This window comes from Polypterus senegalus, chromosome 6, assembly GCF_016835505.1.
Source record: "Polypterus senegalus isolate Bchr_013 chromosome 6, ASM1683550v1, whole genome shotgun sequence".
In the NCBI taxonomy this organism is placed as follows: domain Eukaryota; kingdom Metazoa; phylum Chordata; class Cladistia; order Polypteriformes; family Polypteridae; genus Polypterus; species Polypterus senegalus.
Window position 1 is genome coordinate 157231785 of NC_053159.1, and position 16649 is coordinate 157248433.

The 16649-nt window shown below is 38.7% G+C and overlaps 1 protein-coding gene across 2 annotated transcripts in view; it reads left to right on the forward strand.

The window, feature by feature from the left end:
- The window catches only part of mylka (myosin, light chain kinase a), a 272709-nt gene that overhangs the window by 215449 nt on the left and 40611 nt on the right, over nucleotides 1–16649 (forward strand). For both annotated transcript variants that reach the window (XM_039757417.1, XM_039757418.1), the window contains 3 exons: nucleotides 2704–2754; nucleotides 11522–11649; nucleotides 11756–11909. In XM_039757417.1, the coding sequence (XP_039613351.1) occupies nucleotides 2704–2754; nucleotides 11522–11649; nucleotides 11756–11909 (333 nt within the window). The remainder of the gene's footprint in view (nucleotides 1–2703; nucleotides 2755–11521; nucleotides 11650–11755; nucleotides 11910–16649) is intronic.

Below are 16649 nucleotides of genomic sequence, written 5' to 3' on the forward strand. Positions count from 1 at the left end.
TCAAGTTTCTCCAACACGCTATGTCACTCGATCAACTTCCTTTTGTTGATTACACCACGGTTTAATTAACCGTGTAAAAATAGTATGTTTTTCCTTTGCCTCCACTTGGTATTCACTGAAATTCTTATATTTTCCCCCGTGCTTTTCCCATTGTCTTTTCTCAGAAGGCTGAGCTTAAGGACGATTTATATTGATTTGCATATTCAAAGAGGCATAATTCTGGGAGGAGTTGGGGCGGGACATAAGGTGCGTGCACGAGCATTAGTTTTCATGCTGACCGGGATTTATATAGCAGAAGAACGTGGAAGCTGGAGTATGCACAGATTCCTGCATCTGGATTTTTCTGTGCGTAAGCACATTTCGGCTTTTGTGGTTATGCCATGTTATAGTGCAAATTCTACGCATGGCATTATACATGAGGCCCCAGATGCTGGGTTTCCTGCTTTTTAATGCTCTGCCAGGCCTTTACTGCAGCGGCTTTCAGTTGCTGTTTGTTTGTGGGCCTTTCTGTCTGAAGTTTAGTCTTCAATAAGTGAAATGCATGCTCAATTGGGTTAAGATCAGGTGACTGACTTGGCCATTCAAGAATTTTCCACTTCTTTGCTTTATTAAACTCTTGGGTTTCTTTGGCTGTATGTTTTGGGTCATTGTCCATCTGTATCATGAAATGCCACCCAATCAATTTGACGGCATTTAGCTGGATTAGAGCAGACAGTATGTCTCTGAACACCTTAGAATTCATTCGGCTGCTTCTATCCTGTATCACATCATCAATAAACATCAGTGTCCCAGTGCCATTGGCAGCCATGCACGCCCAGGCCATCACACTGCCTCCACCGTGTTTTACAGATGATGTGGTATGCTTTGGATAATGAGCTGTTCCCAGCCTTCTCCATACTTTTTTCTTGCTATCATTCTGGTAGAGGTTGATCTTGGTTTCATCTGTCCAAAGAATGTTTTCCAGAGCTGTGCTGGCTTTTTTAGAGGTTCTTTAGCAAAGTCCAATCTAGCCTTTCTATTCTTGAGGCTTATGAGTGGCTTGCACCTTGCAGTGCACCCTCTGTATTTACTTTCATGCAGTCTTCTCTTTATGGTAGACTTGGATATCGATACGCCTACCCCCTGGAGAGTGTTGTTCACCTGGTTGGCTGTTGTGAAGGGGTTTCTCTTCACCATGGAAATGATTCTGCGATCATCCACCACTGTTGTCTTCCGTGAATGTCCAGGTCTTTTTGCGTTGCTGAGTTCACCAGTGCTTGCTTTCATTCTCAGGATGCACCAAACTGTAGATTTTGCCAATCGGAATATTGTAGCAATTTCTCGGATGGGTTTTTTCTGTTTTCGCAGCTTAAGGAACGCTTCTTTCACCTGCATGGAGTTCACAGCAAAATCTTCCACATGCAAGCACCACACCTCAAATCCACCCCAGGCCTTTTATCTGCTTAATTGATAATGACATAACAACGGATTTTCCCACACCTGCCCATGAAATAGCCTTTGAGTCAATTGTCCAATTACTTTTGAGCCCCTGAAATGAAGGGATTGTGTTAAAAAAATGGTTTAGTTGCCTCACATTTTTATGCAATCTTTTTGTTCATCCCACTTAATTAAAGCTGAAAGTCTGCACTTCAGCTGCATCTGAGTTGTTTCATTTAAAATTTATTGTGGTAATGTACAGAACCAAAATTAGAAAAAAGTTGTCTCTGTCCAAATATTTATGGACCTAACTGTATATAGGACCAGAAATTAAGGGGGGAAGGGGCAAAAAAGAAAATGACATGAAGGGCATGTTTTGAATTACAACTGATAAGATTTTTAAATTGGCATTTAGGGACTGTGATGCAAGCGTTTGTTTCCTGAAGTATGTCAGCACAAAAACACTATGAATATCACTAGTATTAAGCAATTTCAACAAAGAAGATAAACACAAAATATCCACATATTCAAAAGGTGATCTTATAGCTAAGGTTGGTGACTTCGGTTCTAGATAATTGAATCCTAGGCAATGCTGCAACTTTCATTTTGGTTATTTTAAGATTTTTGAATGTATTATTTTGCATAGTAAATGATTTTAAAGAACATTCACACTTTATGTAAGGTGCCCTACATTCTGCTCAGTGTTGTTTTTTTTCTGTATGCTTGGTCTTATCAAAGTGATCTCTGAAAGGAGGGCATCATTACATTGATGATTAGGGCCTTTCCTATCCACTTTTCTTGTTGATTTAGAATGTCCTAATCTACTTGTCCCCTTGTGTTTTTTTTAAATGGATCTTTTTATTAAACCCAATTGTGAAGCAAATGCTGTAATAATTGACTGAAGCCTTTGTAGAACCAAACCTTTTTGTCACTTTCACTAATTTCTATTGTAAGTCTTCCTAAGACTAGGCATTTTATTGATGGCAATCAGTTTTTCATCAACAGATGAGATCCATCCATTATCCAATCCGCTATATCCTAACAATTACTTAACATGCTTGCATCCATTTCTAATCATCAAAATTCAGAAGTACCTCTTAGCCTCCAGATTACTATCCTGCAAATACTGAGCCTGGCCACCCTTTCTGTGGTTGATCCTGTCTGCATTGATTTTCATGTCTTAAACCTTGCAGAGTAATTTTGCCATTTACCAATATCTATTTCTTTAATAGTACATTATCAGTTTGTTGAAATACCTAATGATATTACTTTATTATTGTTTTATAGATGAAGCAACTGTAAAGAAGAAGCCTGCTCCAAAGACCCCTCCAAAAGTAGGCAAGTACTGCAGTTTTAATTTAAATCAAATGAAAAATAGTTCATAATGAATACATAACCTCATACTTGTCTCTGTACTGTTAAGGATCACCCTGAAAATAAGTAAATCTTTATAATATGCTAAAACTATAACATTTCTTATGGACTACTGTATATATGTACATTTGTATAACAGTGCAATCTTAGGCACTCATCGTCAGACATTCATAAATACCTTCCTTCAAATGACCCTTCCTTCCATGATTAATACTTAATTTTCTCTCTCTTTAATGTATCTATGAGCATGAATAATTCTTGGCTTCCCAAACACTACTTCCTGATACTGGCAAATATTATACTTTGCAAGTGAAATTTTGATTCAGTTTTAAATTGGTATATAACAAATGATAAATGAAACACAATAGGACATGCACAAAGTTAAAAATGAATAAAACTTAAAGTCCAGGGTTTCGTGCACAATAAAAAGGACAATGTAATGTTATTTGTACATCTTGTTTAGCAAAAATCCCAGATAAACTACTGAAGATATTTTGCTTACAATAGAGTTTCTGCCTGCCAAAATTTGCTTTTTTTCCCTCATCCAAGAAGCATATACAAATGTGTTCTACTACACGTTGAAATCTATATATTATTAATGTAAATGTGCATAAGACAGATGTTCAGGACACAGAGTAAAAGCACTAAGTAATACTTTTTCTTCTTATCAATAGTGCCCTAAGCACCACAGCCACCAATAAACAGTCAAGTAATCACTAAAAGCAATAATAAACACAATACTTTTTCTCCTCGACACCTCCCAGCAAGCTTTGTCCACCTCCACCCGACTCTGGCCCGCTTGCTGGGTTTACAGCAGTCCTTTATATAGTCCTTGATCCGGAAGTGCTTCTGCTCTTCTGTCCATATGACCTACTAGCACTTCCGGGTCATATGGAGAACTTGCTTTTTTCTTCAGCCCGGAAGTACTTCGGAGCTTCCATCCTCGTGATTTGGGAGTATTTCCAGGTTATGGATGAAGCATAACTCCTCCGGTCCTCCTGCAGCATCACCTGGCGGCACCCCATGGTAACCAGCAGGGCTGTGTTGTCGGACTCCATGTCCTATATTGCCCTGCGGGAATCCGAGGCACCACTGCTGTTCAGGGAAGCTGCCATTTAGCGCTTTGGGGGAGGCAGTGTCCACAAGTAGCTGCTTTCCCCCATCCATTTATTCCTTGGGCATTCCAGCCGGCTGTCCATCACAACGTGATTCGTTTTTTTTTGGTTGCTGAGAAAAGTGTCAGTAATCACATTAAAATCAGTTTCAAAATAGTAGCAATGCTTAGTTGACACTGTTTTGTTTCACCCCAGAAAGATTTCTGTTTTCTAACCCATTGTGGAACTTGTATATCTTTATAAATAAACCATACCTGTTCTTTACAAATCTGACCACAAAGTCTTAAGTTAACATACAAATGAAATTTAAAAACTTGAGGAAATATAGAACACTCTGCAGATTTCTGCAATAAATTAATTGTGCTTTAAAAATATCTTTGTAATAAAGCCTTTTTCATAAACTCTTCTCCTGACTCCAGAGTCAGTATGTCTCTGGCAGGTTTAAATTCTTTCCTACAGTCAGAAAAATATTTAATTTTGCTCCTGTGACGATGCGGGTTGGTTCCATGCTCCCATCTTCTGTCTGGGAGCCCTTGAACCCGTCACTGTCGGTAATGTTACCGATGAGCTTAGCAGTGAGGCAACAACATAGCAAGGGGATGGTGAAAAAGTGCAAAGTGCTTTTATTAAAACAAACAACAAAACAAGATGTTCAAATTAAATAAAGTGCAGTGTCCAAAATTCCAATTAATAAATAATCCATAACAGATGTAACATGTGGAGGTTAAAACCAATAGAAAAAAGTCTTCTTAAAATAAAACAAGATTAAAATACAGCAGGAAGCATTCTTTTAAAAACAACAACAAGCTCGGTGCCTTTTTACCTGCGGCTCCCCTGCTTCTCCCGTCTGGGCTTCTCAACAGGGGAGTCGCTCTACCTGCAGCTGGCCTTCTCTCTACTCCCGCTCTGGTCGGTCGCCTTTCCAATCCCTAGCTCCGGTAGGCACCACCGAACAGCGACTTGGGATTTCCCAGTGACCAAGGCTCTCACGCTGGGAACACCAAGTCCCGACTCCCTCTGCCTTCTGTGGCCTTACGCATAGTCATCCACCTTGCGGTCACTCCCGCCCTTCACAAAAACACTGCGGGAGCGACCACTACTGCTACTCCTCGGGTGTCGGCCTAACACACAAGCTCCCCGATCAGCTGCTGTGAGCCTGTACTTGCTCGCTTGTTCTCCCACACCGACTTTCTCTCTCTCTCCCCACTGCTTTCTGCTTTCCTCCTGCAACCTCCGTTCTTTCCTTCATTTCTTTTCCTTTCTAGCCGACTCGTGCTTCTATATATCGAAAGGGCATGGCAGGTGTGGCAAATCAGCTGCCCCAGAAACAATCACGGATGTGGACAGTTTCTCACCTGTGCACTTAGGTGAGAAACGGCCACACCGTGAATTACCCCGAGAACCGCTTCAGCCACACTACCACGCCCCCTCGCTAAGCCGTGAGAGTGGTGATTATTTATTTAAAAGTGGCCCTTTTGTCGTGCGCTGTGGACCCGCTACACCACATTCCACCCCCCCATAAGCCACCAGTTGCACGGGAAGGCTCCACACCACTGCCAACCCTGTGCAACTGGTGGCCCAGGTCCACAGCTCGGCCACTCTACAAACTACACTGCACTAAAACAATAAAAGCACTAAAACAAACCCCAGAATAAAACCAACCCAAGCCCCCTTTGTAAAAATTAAAAGAATAATAACCTTTAAAATGACAAAAAAACATGAATAAATAAATGTCCATAAAAAGCTCTGTCCATTAAAATGTCCTTCTCTGGCTTGGGTCCGTGGGTTCTTTACAAGCTGGCACCAATCTCACTTGCTGCTCTGTCTTCATTCTTCTGACCCCACTGCTAGCTCATCTAACCGTTGCCACCAAATGTGACAATGTGGGTTGGTTCCCTGATCCCATCTTCTGTCTGGAAGCCCTTGAACCTGTCACCATCGGTAATGTTACCGATGAGCTTAGCAGTGAGGCAACAACATAGCATGGGGATGGTGAAAAAGTGCAAAGTGCTTTTATTAAAACAAACAACAAAACAAGATGTTCAAATTAAATAAAGTGCAGTGTCCAAAATTCCAATAAATATTCCATAAAACCAGTGTCCAGTGGGAATAACAATCAAATAAATAAATCCTTTAAAATCTGAGGTCAAAATAATATGTGCAGAAGTTAATGTAGTCTCTCTCATTACTTTCCGGTCTACCTCCATCACTCTTTCTCCCCATCTCATCCATTGCTCTCGCAGCCGGCGGAGACCCAAAGCCACAAGCTTCTTAAAACAACCTCCGTCTTGGCCCCCTTACGGATGTCACTGCCAGACCGACAAGGTCGACTCTCCTACCTTCATCCTTCGCACACCGTAGTCATTCCTCGGATCCCTCGGGAGGACACCTGCCTTGCTCACCCCACTCATTCAAACTTTCAGTGGGGCGAACTAGCCACCAGAGCGCATCAGCATCAGCCTCGTGGTGTCTCCACTTTCCAGGTGGCCAGATTGTAACTTCAAGACTGCTGTTTTCCATCTTTTGACCTCATGCTTTCTCTTTGCCTCGATCCTTCCATTTTTCTGTTCATATCTATTCCCTGTTGTCCACCCGTGTATATATGTGTATACACACAGTACATATCTCCGCACGCCTCCATGGGCGCAGCGCCGTAATCCCAAACCACAGGAAAGATTTCTGTTTTCTAACCCATTGTGGAACTTGTATAGCTTTATACGTAAACCATACCTGTTCTTTACAAATCTGACCAAAGTCTTAAGTTAACATACAAATGAAATTTAAAAACTTGAGGAAATATAGAACACTCTTCAGATTTCTGCAGTAAATTAATTGTGCTTTAAAAATGTCTTTGTAATAAAGCCTTTGTCATAAACTCTTCTCTTGACTCCAGTATGTCTCTGGCAGTTTTAAATTCTTTCCTACAGTCAGAAAAATATTTCATTTTGCTCCAAGGACACCAAGCTAGGATTCCTTGTAGTGATCTAAGGTATCCATAGTGTGGTGTGAAATTCTGTATATAAGTTGATAAATATTTTGTGTGTCTTTATTTGTAACTTAGACAGAGCAATATCATTTTAGTGTTATATCATTGATAAGAACAGCAATGGTTCAATGTTTAAGAACTCATCCCCGTCTTCGGGACTGAGTGAGGAATTTTATGACAGGATCAGGGGAAGTGCCTAAAACCATTTTGGCAAGTGAGTCTCTGCAGGACTCTGTCAATCAATCTCCCCAGGAAAGCCAAATTTCTTAGCTGGCAAACATCAGTTCAACAAATGGTTTTGGGCGCAGGTGTGAAAGGTATGTGTGCCCTCATTGGTCTGAAGTATGGCTGTTTGGTATTGGTTTGAATCAAAGGCAATTCTGTAGCACAACTCCCTATTGGTGTAACGATTTGGACAAAGAATGGATACATTTGGTTGCTTTACCCCTCCCTTTCTCTCTCACACCATCATGATGAAGGAGCATCTCATACACCATGGACTGAAAAGAAGACCACCCTGAGAAGCACAACTCGGCAGTCATATTGAGACAGGCAAGATGCCTGTTCTGAATAAAGCTGACAAAAAATGATGACTTAACTAGAGATATTTTAAGTAAGTAACACGTCTGTGTGCTACCTGAAACTACACATCAGCATTTATCAGGTTGTATGGTTGCCAGTTTTCAAATGTACTTTGAGTTTATAGATGTAGAAGGGAAGGTGGTGAGAAGTTATAAAGTACAATACCTTATAAACAGTGGTAAGTCTGTGGTATTTGAGGCATTCTGACAAAGGCTACACATTAAAGAATACTAAAGGGGAAATATAGTAATATAGAGCTCTACTAAGACAAAACACCTAAATTTCTACATCTTGCATTGCTCATGAAGAGCCAATCATTCCAGGCAACGACATCATGCTGCCCACCGCATTAAGGCCTTGTTCACATGGGCGTTAAAATCGAGCATTTTTTTTGCGTTCGTTGCGTCCGGTGAGCGCGGATCAAGCGCGGATTGTTTTCTACACGTAGGAGTCAATGAGTGTTCACACGGGCTTTGGTGACGTGCGTTTGTCCGGCTGCGCGTTTATACGGCATCAAAAAAACATTGCATTCAGCTTTTTCTTGGCGTTCAAAACCCAACGAACGCAAGGAAACCGCTTCTAGTTCGTTTTCTGCGCGTTTATTTTACGCTTCGGAGGAGCGGGAGCGGGGATGCATTTCAGTGCATAACACCGGTGTAAGCACACACTCGACTACTGTTTCCTTACCTCAAAGTGACAAGTAGTCTCTCTTCGGGGCTAACACCAAGTCGCATATTGGTTGATCGGCGTGTAATGTGGCATTGCACCAGCTGCAACAGACAATCAAAATTGGAAACCGACATCCGACAGTAATTAAAAAAACTTGCGCGGAAATTTTCGCATTTCTTCATAAAGCACAAAAAAAACTTCCTTTAACCCGACGTTGTGCAGTCAGAGGATGAACCCAGTAGCGGCGATTTTTTCTCTCCCTACGCCGTATTACGAGTATTTTTAATACAAGAAGATTAATATCTAACATAGCAAAATAGTCCATATTGAAAGGAGGCACCTCAAATAAAACGACAAGGGCTTTCATATCGAGTTCCCGACACTGCCTCCACAGGTTAACACACAAACTACAATTTGGGCTGCAGGCTGGCGTTAGAAAGAGACAAACGAACGCCGGTGTAGAAGTCAATCGATCGCCACCACAAAATGCAACATAAGCGTCTAGGACATTCAGAGCAAGTTCGTTTATCCAAAAACTTAACGCCCGTGTGAACAAGGCCTAAAAGGATATACAGTATAGTATGATCCCAAAAAATTCTTAATGGGATTATGTTCCTGCTTTCCTGTTCTACTTAGCATTCGTATTCCTTTTCTTACAGACTTTGTTATCCCTGTTACCAGTACACTAGATTTCTGTTGAAAAAACTCCTTAAACCTTTGGCATCCCCCATTAAAAACTGTACCTGTTATACTATCCAAAGTTGACATCAGGCTATGCAGTTAGCCAGCTGCTGATTTGGAGTTTGGTCCCTGATGTGCCTTCTCTTTCTTTCTCTTCATTTCACTTCACTACTCTTTATCGCTCTTTGTCTATTTGTTGCAGGCTCCCCTCTTTGGGATGTGTAAACAGGTAGATCTATCACCTTTGTATTGTAGCCCTCTAGTTTTTACAGGATAAAAAAAAGGCTTTCCCTAAAAATATTTGTTTAGGCCCTGCATATTCTAAGCATTATAATATTAATGAATCAACTTACAGGATGATCAATGCCAGGATTTCTAATCACTTCATTACTCTGTTTAGAAGGCTTTCAGATATCTTGAATCCAGTACATCTTTCAACAAGTTAATTGTAATTATTTTGAAACTTACTGATAAATTCAGATGACCCAAGTGGGAAGCCTGAAATACAGTCCCCAAATGCTGAAATATATTTGGCTTCTTACAGTTTTGGCTACTACGATGTAATTACATGCATCTCCAAATAGAGCAATAAATACTAAATTGGTTCATGAATTGGATGTATGCATCGGTAGTGCAATAATTTTGTCATACATTGTAGACAAGAGTCAAGAAATTTGGCAAATACCCCTCTGGCTGCATTTCTAATTGTGCTAGAATAGTTTGAAATGTAAAACAAAGAAAAAAATGTAAAATTCACAAGGCTTATGGAATCAACAAGCTAATTAAAAGGGCACACTCACTTATAGGATGTTCTCTGGACCCCCTGGAGGTAAGAACAAAACTGAATGCCATTATCAACAATGCTGTACATCCTCTCTCTACAACACTAACACTGAGGACTTCCAGCCAATGAATTATTCAGCACGAATGTGTCAAGAAACTCGAGGCTCCTTTATACCAATGGCAATATTCCTGCTTGATGTCTCACTGTGACTGTCAAGTCAGAAATTTTCTTTCTTTTTAAATTTTCTTTATTTTTAGTCATTCTGGTGTGTGTTCAGACCATTGTGTGTGTGTGTGTGTGTGTGTGTGTGTTTATTTATCTATCTATTTACATATATATTTATTTAAATAGCTGTGTATAAAGCCAAATTTTCCCCCTGGGGACAAAAAGATTGGTTGGTCCATCTGTCTGTTCTACCCAACCAGTTACCATTCTGCACGGATCCTCGCAGTTCAGTCCTTTAGTAGAATTAAATTTATCTTTCATTCATAAACGTAATTCTTTTAGCATCATTCTTTAGCACTTTTTTCCCTGCAGTAGGATTCTTAAGTCTAGCTACCATTCAGTAGCTGTTTCAGCAGTTTTATTTATTGCTTTTGCAACAAAAACATGGAAGTTCATTGTTACAATATGAGAATGTTTCTCTCATACTCAGATTTATGATCAATGTATCTTTGTAAATCCTTTAGTTAAGTGGAAAAAACCTGTTTGCAAAACAGTATATATGTCACAAAAGTCTGGTACTTCATATAATCTCTTGTAGTGATTATTAGTACATTTAGCAGTCATCATAGTAAATCATCAAAAAATTCCTTCCATCAGCAGCCTCTTATGTTAATTTGTGATTTACCATTACATGTTGAAATGCAGACGGCCATCTCTAAGCACTGGGTCAAGTGTGATCTATGTATTTATGCCATAAAAGCAACGTCACTAATGTTTTCACCATGATAACTGTGATTTTTGTCCTCCTCAAGGCTGGACACTATTGTGTGGTATACCTGTAAGCTCTATCTGTGGTTGGTTATCGACATATTCACCAGTAAAAGACAAACAGCTTTGCCATAAAAATTTCACAAAAAACATTAAGCGTTAATGTGTGCCTTTTATGATAAAAAAACAAAACGTAACTTCTGAACTGTGTTAGGGAGATGTTAATCATTTTACCTTTTCAAATTCATTTATAGGATCATAGCTTGCTGTAACCTATCTTGCTAGCACGTATTGATTACAAACCTACTTCACGGTACATTCACACTCACACTCACGGTGGGGCAGTTCAAAATGGTCAGCCAACATAGCACATGGTTTGTGGTGAACTGGGAGGAAATCTGACACAGACGGTAACCGGAGGAAAGATTTCAGCTATTTCTCTTGAAGTTATCAGTACTAACCACTGTTCCATCATGACACCTCTGTGCCCATTCGTTTTCACCTAATTTAGCTTCTATATTTTATGTCACTGCTTCATGTTTTTGGTCACATTTTGAAGACTGGCATATAGGGAGTGTGCCAACAATTAGAGGCCCAATTTCTGTCTCAAGACTGTTCTATCTAGCACAGGAGCATGTGACCACTGTTAAATATACTCACTCAGGCAACACTAATCTGATCCTGAGGTCACCAGCTGTCATTCAGCTGATCGTTACACCCTTTGTCATTTAGTGTGCCTTTTTATTCTGCATAATTACTTTGCATATGTAGGATCTTTTAACCTTGTTTTGTTTTTTTTGTACGTCTACTTCTATTGTTCCGCACTTAGCCATCTGGAACTTTTCATGGCATTTACATAGCAATTTCTAATTGTCAAAGTTACAGCTCATTGCTTTGTCATCATGTAGTGGGTGGACCAGTTAACCCTTCAAAATCTAATGCCATTGTTTAAATATTATGTGGTATTTTTTCTTTTTGCAGCAATACCTCCTCAGATACTTCAGTTCCCTGAAGATATGAAAATTCGAGCTGGAGAACCTGTAGAACTTTTTTGCAAATTTGCTGGAACACAGCCAATAACCAGCAAATGGCTTAAGTTTCGTAAACAGGTATGCAGCATAATGAGATTGGAAGAGTTTTCTTTATGCATTTTTACATGTTAACATGGTTGCATGTGTATTCAGTATTGAAGAGGTATTTGTTTTGTACCTACAGATTGAAGAGAAAGGATCTATAAGTATTGAATGTACAGAAACATCAAGCAAGTTAACAATCGCACCAACAAAACACGAACACTGTGGATGCTATACATTGCAGCTGGAAAATAAGCATGGTAGTAGACAAGCACAGGTCAACCTTACAATTGTTGGTGAGTCCATCTACTGTATAAATAATTAAAACTACTATTTTTCAGTGCACTTGTTGCTTTAAGCTACTGTATACTATAATGGAGAATTGAATTAAAGTTCAGTATTACAATTTTAGTTAAGGAACAGCTGAAAAGTGGTTTTGGTTTGGGCACTGCTAAAATGTACAATTAAGGTTTTGTTTAGTTACAGCATACAAAAGCATTGAAGCCTATTTGGTTTTTGGTCCCAAGTGAGTCTTGTAATTTGGTTTTGCGGTAAAATCTGTGTAAATATTCAGATTTTAAAAAGCTGAAAGTCATTTCATTCAGTGTTAGTCTGTTCATGTTCTTTCCACTTAACGAGTTTTTAATAGTGTGGAGAAGCAGGTAGAAGGAATTAAGGAAAGCAGGTTTAAAAAATGGATAGGGAGTTTCTAGCCCCACTATGGCAATGATTTCTTTCATATGGAGCTCAGCAAGTTGAACCACATCACTTGTGTAAACTCAAAAACAATATAAAAATGTAAATGTTAAAAATATGCTGGATGGGCTCATATTGCAGATTTATTTCAGTTGTGATGAATACAAAGTATATAATGTATTTCCTTTGTAAACAAGGCGGTTTACATGTTAAGGTTACAAATACAAAGATAGAATAGTGCTGTGCTGGCATGCGACTATAAAAGCAAAAATTCAAAGTAATGGGCTATAAACCACAAGACTACCAATTCAGTCTCTGCCTGTGTCTCACTGTGTGACTCTGAGCAAGTCAGTTGCTTCTTCTTCAATTAAAAAATATATATTGCATATATACTTGAAAACAGCTTTAATGAATACTAATATATGTTTTCTTGAAGGTGTCAGTAAAATAAGGTATTCAAAAATACTAACTGATGATGAACACTTGAATCTAAACAACTTGGGTTTTCTTTGCTTCTTTTTTTTTATTCATTAATTACTTAAAACTAGTTTTTGTTTTCTTTTTGTTAATGATAAGGATTGTGATGGTCTTAAATTTCTACAAAGGCTGAAGTGCGGTCTCTCTGTCCAGAAGACTGGCTTTGCAAATCCTAAGCTTTTTAAATGTGTATGTTTGATACCAGTTGCATATTGCTTCTTTTTCCTTTTGTATTTTGGTTTCTAATACTGAGATACCTGTGGTTATTTGTATAGGTACTGTAGAAATCACCATGGAGACATTTTTATGGGTGTTATCATAGCGAAATTTAAAGAAAATTAAGAGTATTAATACTTCTGCTACAGTTTATGCAGTATGCTCTTAATGCTGTGTTTAAGGGGCCAGAAGAAGAGGGAGGAAAGGGTGCCTCTAGTTAGAAGAAGCATTATGTGCTGGCTTAATTTCCAAGCTGTATATTAAACCTAAAACCCTGTAACACTTTTTTTTTTTTCTTTTCTGAAAAATAGTCAAGACAGTTAGTGTGCTCTGTGTAATAAACCCTGCATTATTTTTTTTTAATAATTCGGTTAATCAGTTATATGCTATTTAGCTTTACTTGATCAGTTACAGATTTCAGCAATCTTAAAAAAAAAAAAATGTAAATGAATGGCTTGTGTTGTAAGTGGAGCGGATTCATGGTGTTGGCTTAACCTTTTGTTAATACAGTCATATGAAAAAGTCCGGGAATCCCTCTTAATTCTTTGGATTTTTGTTTATCATTGGCTGAGCTTTCAAAGTAGCAACTTCCTTTTAATATGACATGCCTTATGGAAACAGTAGTATTTCAGCAGTGACAGTAAGTTTATTGGATTAACAGAAAATATGCAATATGCATCATAACAAAATTAGACAGGTTCATAAATTTGTGTACCCCAACAGAGATATTACATCAATACTTAGTTGAGCCTCCTTTTGCAAATATAACAGCCTCTAGACGCCTCCTATAGCCTTTGAGTGTCTGGATTCTGGATGGAGCTATTTTTGACCATTCTTCAATACAAAAACCCTCCAGTTCAGTTACATTTGATGGCTGTTGAGCATGGACAGCCTGCTTCAAATCATCCCATAGATTTTGGATGATATTCAAGTCAGGTGACTGTGACGGCCATTCCAGAACATTGTACTTCTCCCTCTGCATGAATGCCTTTGTAGATTTTGAACTGTGTTTTGGGTCATTGTCTTGTTGGAATATCCAACCCCTGCGTAACTTCAACTTTGTGACTGATGCTTGAACATTATCCTGAAGAATTTGTTGATATTGGGTTGAATTAATCTGACCCTCCACTTTAACAAGGGCCCCAGTCCCTGAACTAGCCACACAGCCCCACAGCATGATGGAACCTCCACCAAATTTGACAGTAGGTAGCAGGTGTTTTACTTGGATGCGATGTTGTTCTTCTGCCATGCAAAGTGCTTTTTGCTATGACCAAATAACTCCATTTTTGTCTCATCAGTCCAAAGCACTTTGTTCCAAAATTAATCTGGCTTGTCTAAAGGAGTATTTGCACACAACAAGCGACTCTGTTTGTGGCGTGAGTGCAGAAAGGGCTTCTTCCTCATCATCCTGCCATACAGATGTTCTTTGTGCAAATTGCGCTCAATTGTAGAACAATGTACAGATGCACCATCTGCAGCAAGATGTTCTTGCAGGTCTTTGGAGGTGATCTGTGGGTTGTCTATATCCATTCTCATGATCCTGTGTATATGCCGCTCCTGTATCTTTTCTGGGCCTGCCAGGCCTGGGTTTGACAGGAACTGTGCCAGTGGCCTTCCATTTCCTGATTACATTCCTTACAATTGAAACTGACAGTTTAAACCTCTGAAAGAGCTTTTTGTAGCCTTCCCCTAAACTATGATACTCAACAATCTTTGTTTTCAGATCTTTTGAGAGTTGCTGTGAGGATCTCATGCTGTCACTCTTGACAGGAGAGTCAAAGGGAAGCACAACTTGCAATTGACCACCTTAAATACCTTTTCTTATGATTGGACACACCTGTCTATGAAGTTCATGGCTTAACGAGCTAATCCAACCAATTTGGTGTTGCAAGTAATCAGTATTGTGAAATTACATGCATTCAAATCAGCAAAATTGCAAGGGGACCCACATTTTTGCACAGCCAGTTTTTCACATTTGATTTGATTTCATACAACTAAATACTGCTTTACTAAAAATCTTTGTTCGGAAAACACCCCAGTACTCAGATGTTCCTAGGAAATGAAAGACATACCACTGTTATCTTTTTTTGTTGAACGTAGAGTAAATTATTATGCAGGCTGAGAGGGGTTCCCAAACTTTTTCATATGACTGTATATGCAGGCAGATTTTAGTATTCATACTTTTCTTAAAACGTACATTCTTTGTGTGCTATAATTACACCAGGAGTGACTTTTGTATCAGCATTTGTCTTTTCTGTGTTGCTACAATTTTTAAACAAGCAACGGTTAATTTTTTTTTTCTGAAAACTTTTTTTTTTTTTTTCTAAAAATCATTTATTTAAGTTATTCCAGACAGAATGTTAGATTATTTTGTACAGGCCGGCTATTTCTTTTTAGACTTTAAAGATTTATTTATTTAAACAACCAATAAACTGAATTAGTTTATTAGAGTTGATAAGTTTTCCCTTTACTTCACATTTTCAACACAGCCAACCAAAATTGTAAAACAAATAGTAATTAGAATTATTTACAACTCTTCTCTCTGTAAACTAATGCAAAATGAAAAGATGGTATATAGATGGTATATATTTTTTTTCTCACTGAAGGAAATCAGGAGGCAACCTAACTTTATTACAAAGTTGAAAGAGTTTGCCTTCTGCTGATACTTTATTGCAGTTTTATTATGGCGGTAATGATTATTGTGCTTCTTCTTGAAACTTAGCATTGCTGTTTATGAGTAAAATGTCTCAAAGAATATTTAATCATTTATTAATAACAAAAAACTGCAGAAGCTTCACAAGATATCCTGGATCTTCTTGAAACACCAATTGCATCAGTGCTGGTTGTTTTACATTTACTTATTTGGCTGATGCCTTTATCCAAGACAACTTACAACATTTATGGTGCAATTGGTTACATTTCTTTTGGTTTTCCAATTGGAGCACAGGCAGGTCATGTGACTTGCTCAGAGTCTTACTGTGGTGTCAGTAGTAGGATCTGAACCCACAACATCAGGGTTTGAAGTCCAAAGCCTTAACCATTACACCAGACTGCCTATCCTATGGTCTAGTTTTGACACCCATATACTGTACAATTCAGTTGTGCATCTCCCTGTGCCCAGTTATTTTCCACTCAGAATAGATTTTATAGTGACAAAGTTGTAAATGATTCGTGGGGTATTATGGGCTTGAATCTCAGTTCTGATAACAGTTTGTTTATTAGAGCCTTGTTATTCGTGGATATTGATGACTGTTATGTTGCACGATAATTATTAAACTTAAATTTAAAAGAAAACGTATTTAATACTCCCTCATTCATCAGTTACATTACAGTTGATAATTAAGTTTGTAATCATCTTATGCATCCTATGCTAGCACGGACTAAATTGTAAGTTTGTTTCAGAAGTAGGCTGTGTGTTGATGCAGTGTTTAATGCTGCTGTTTACACTCTGTGTGGACTTTGCACATTTTATCAATGTCTGTCTGTGGAATTTTCTCAGGGTCCTCCTATTTTCTTTTCACATTCCAGTATTTTTGGTTAATTGAGAGCCTAAACTTGCAAATTTGTAAGTTAGCAATTGTGGCTATATTTGTAAGAGTGGCTCAAGTTTGACTGTGGCCCTTTCTAAGGTTGACACCTGCCTCGGC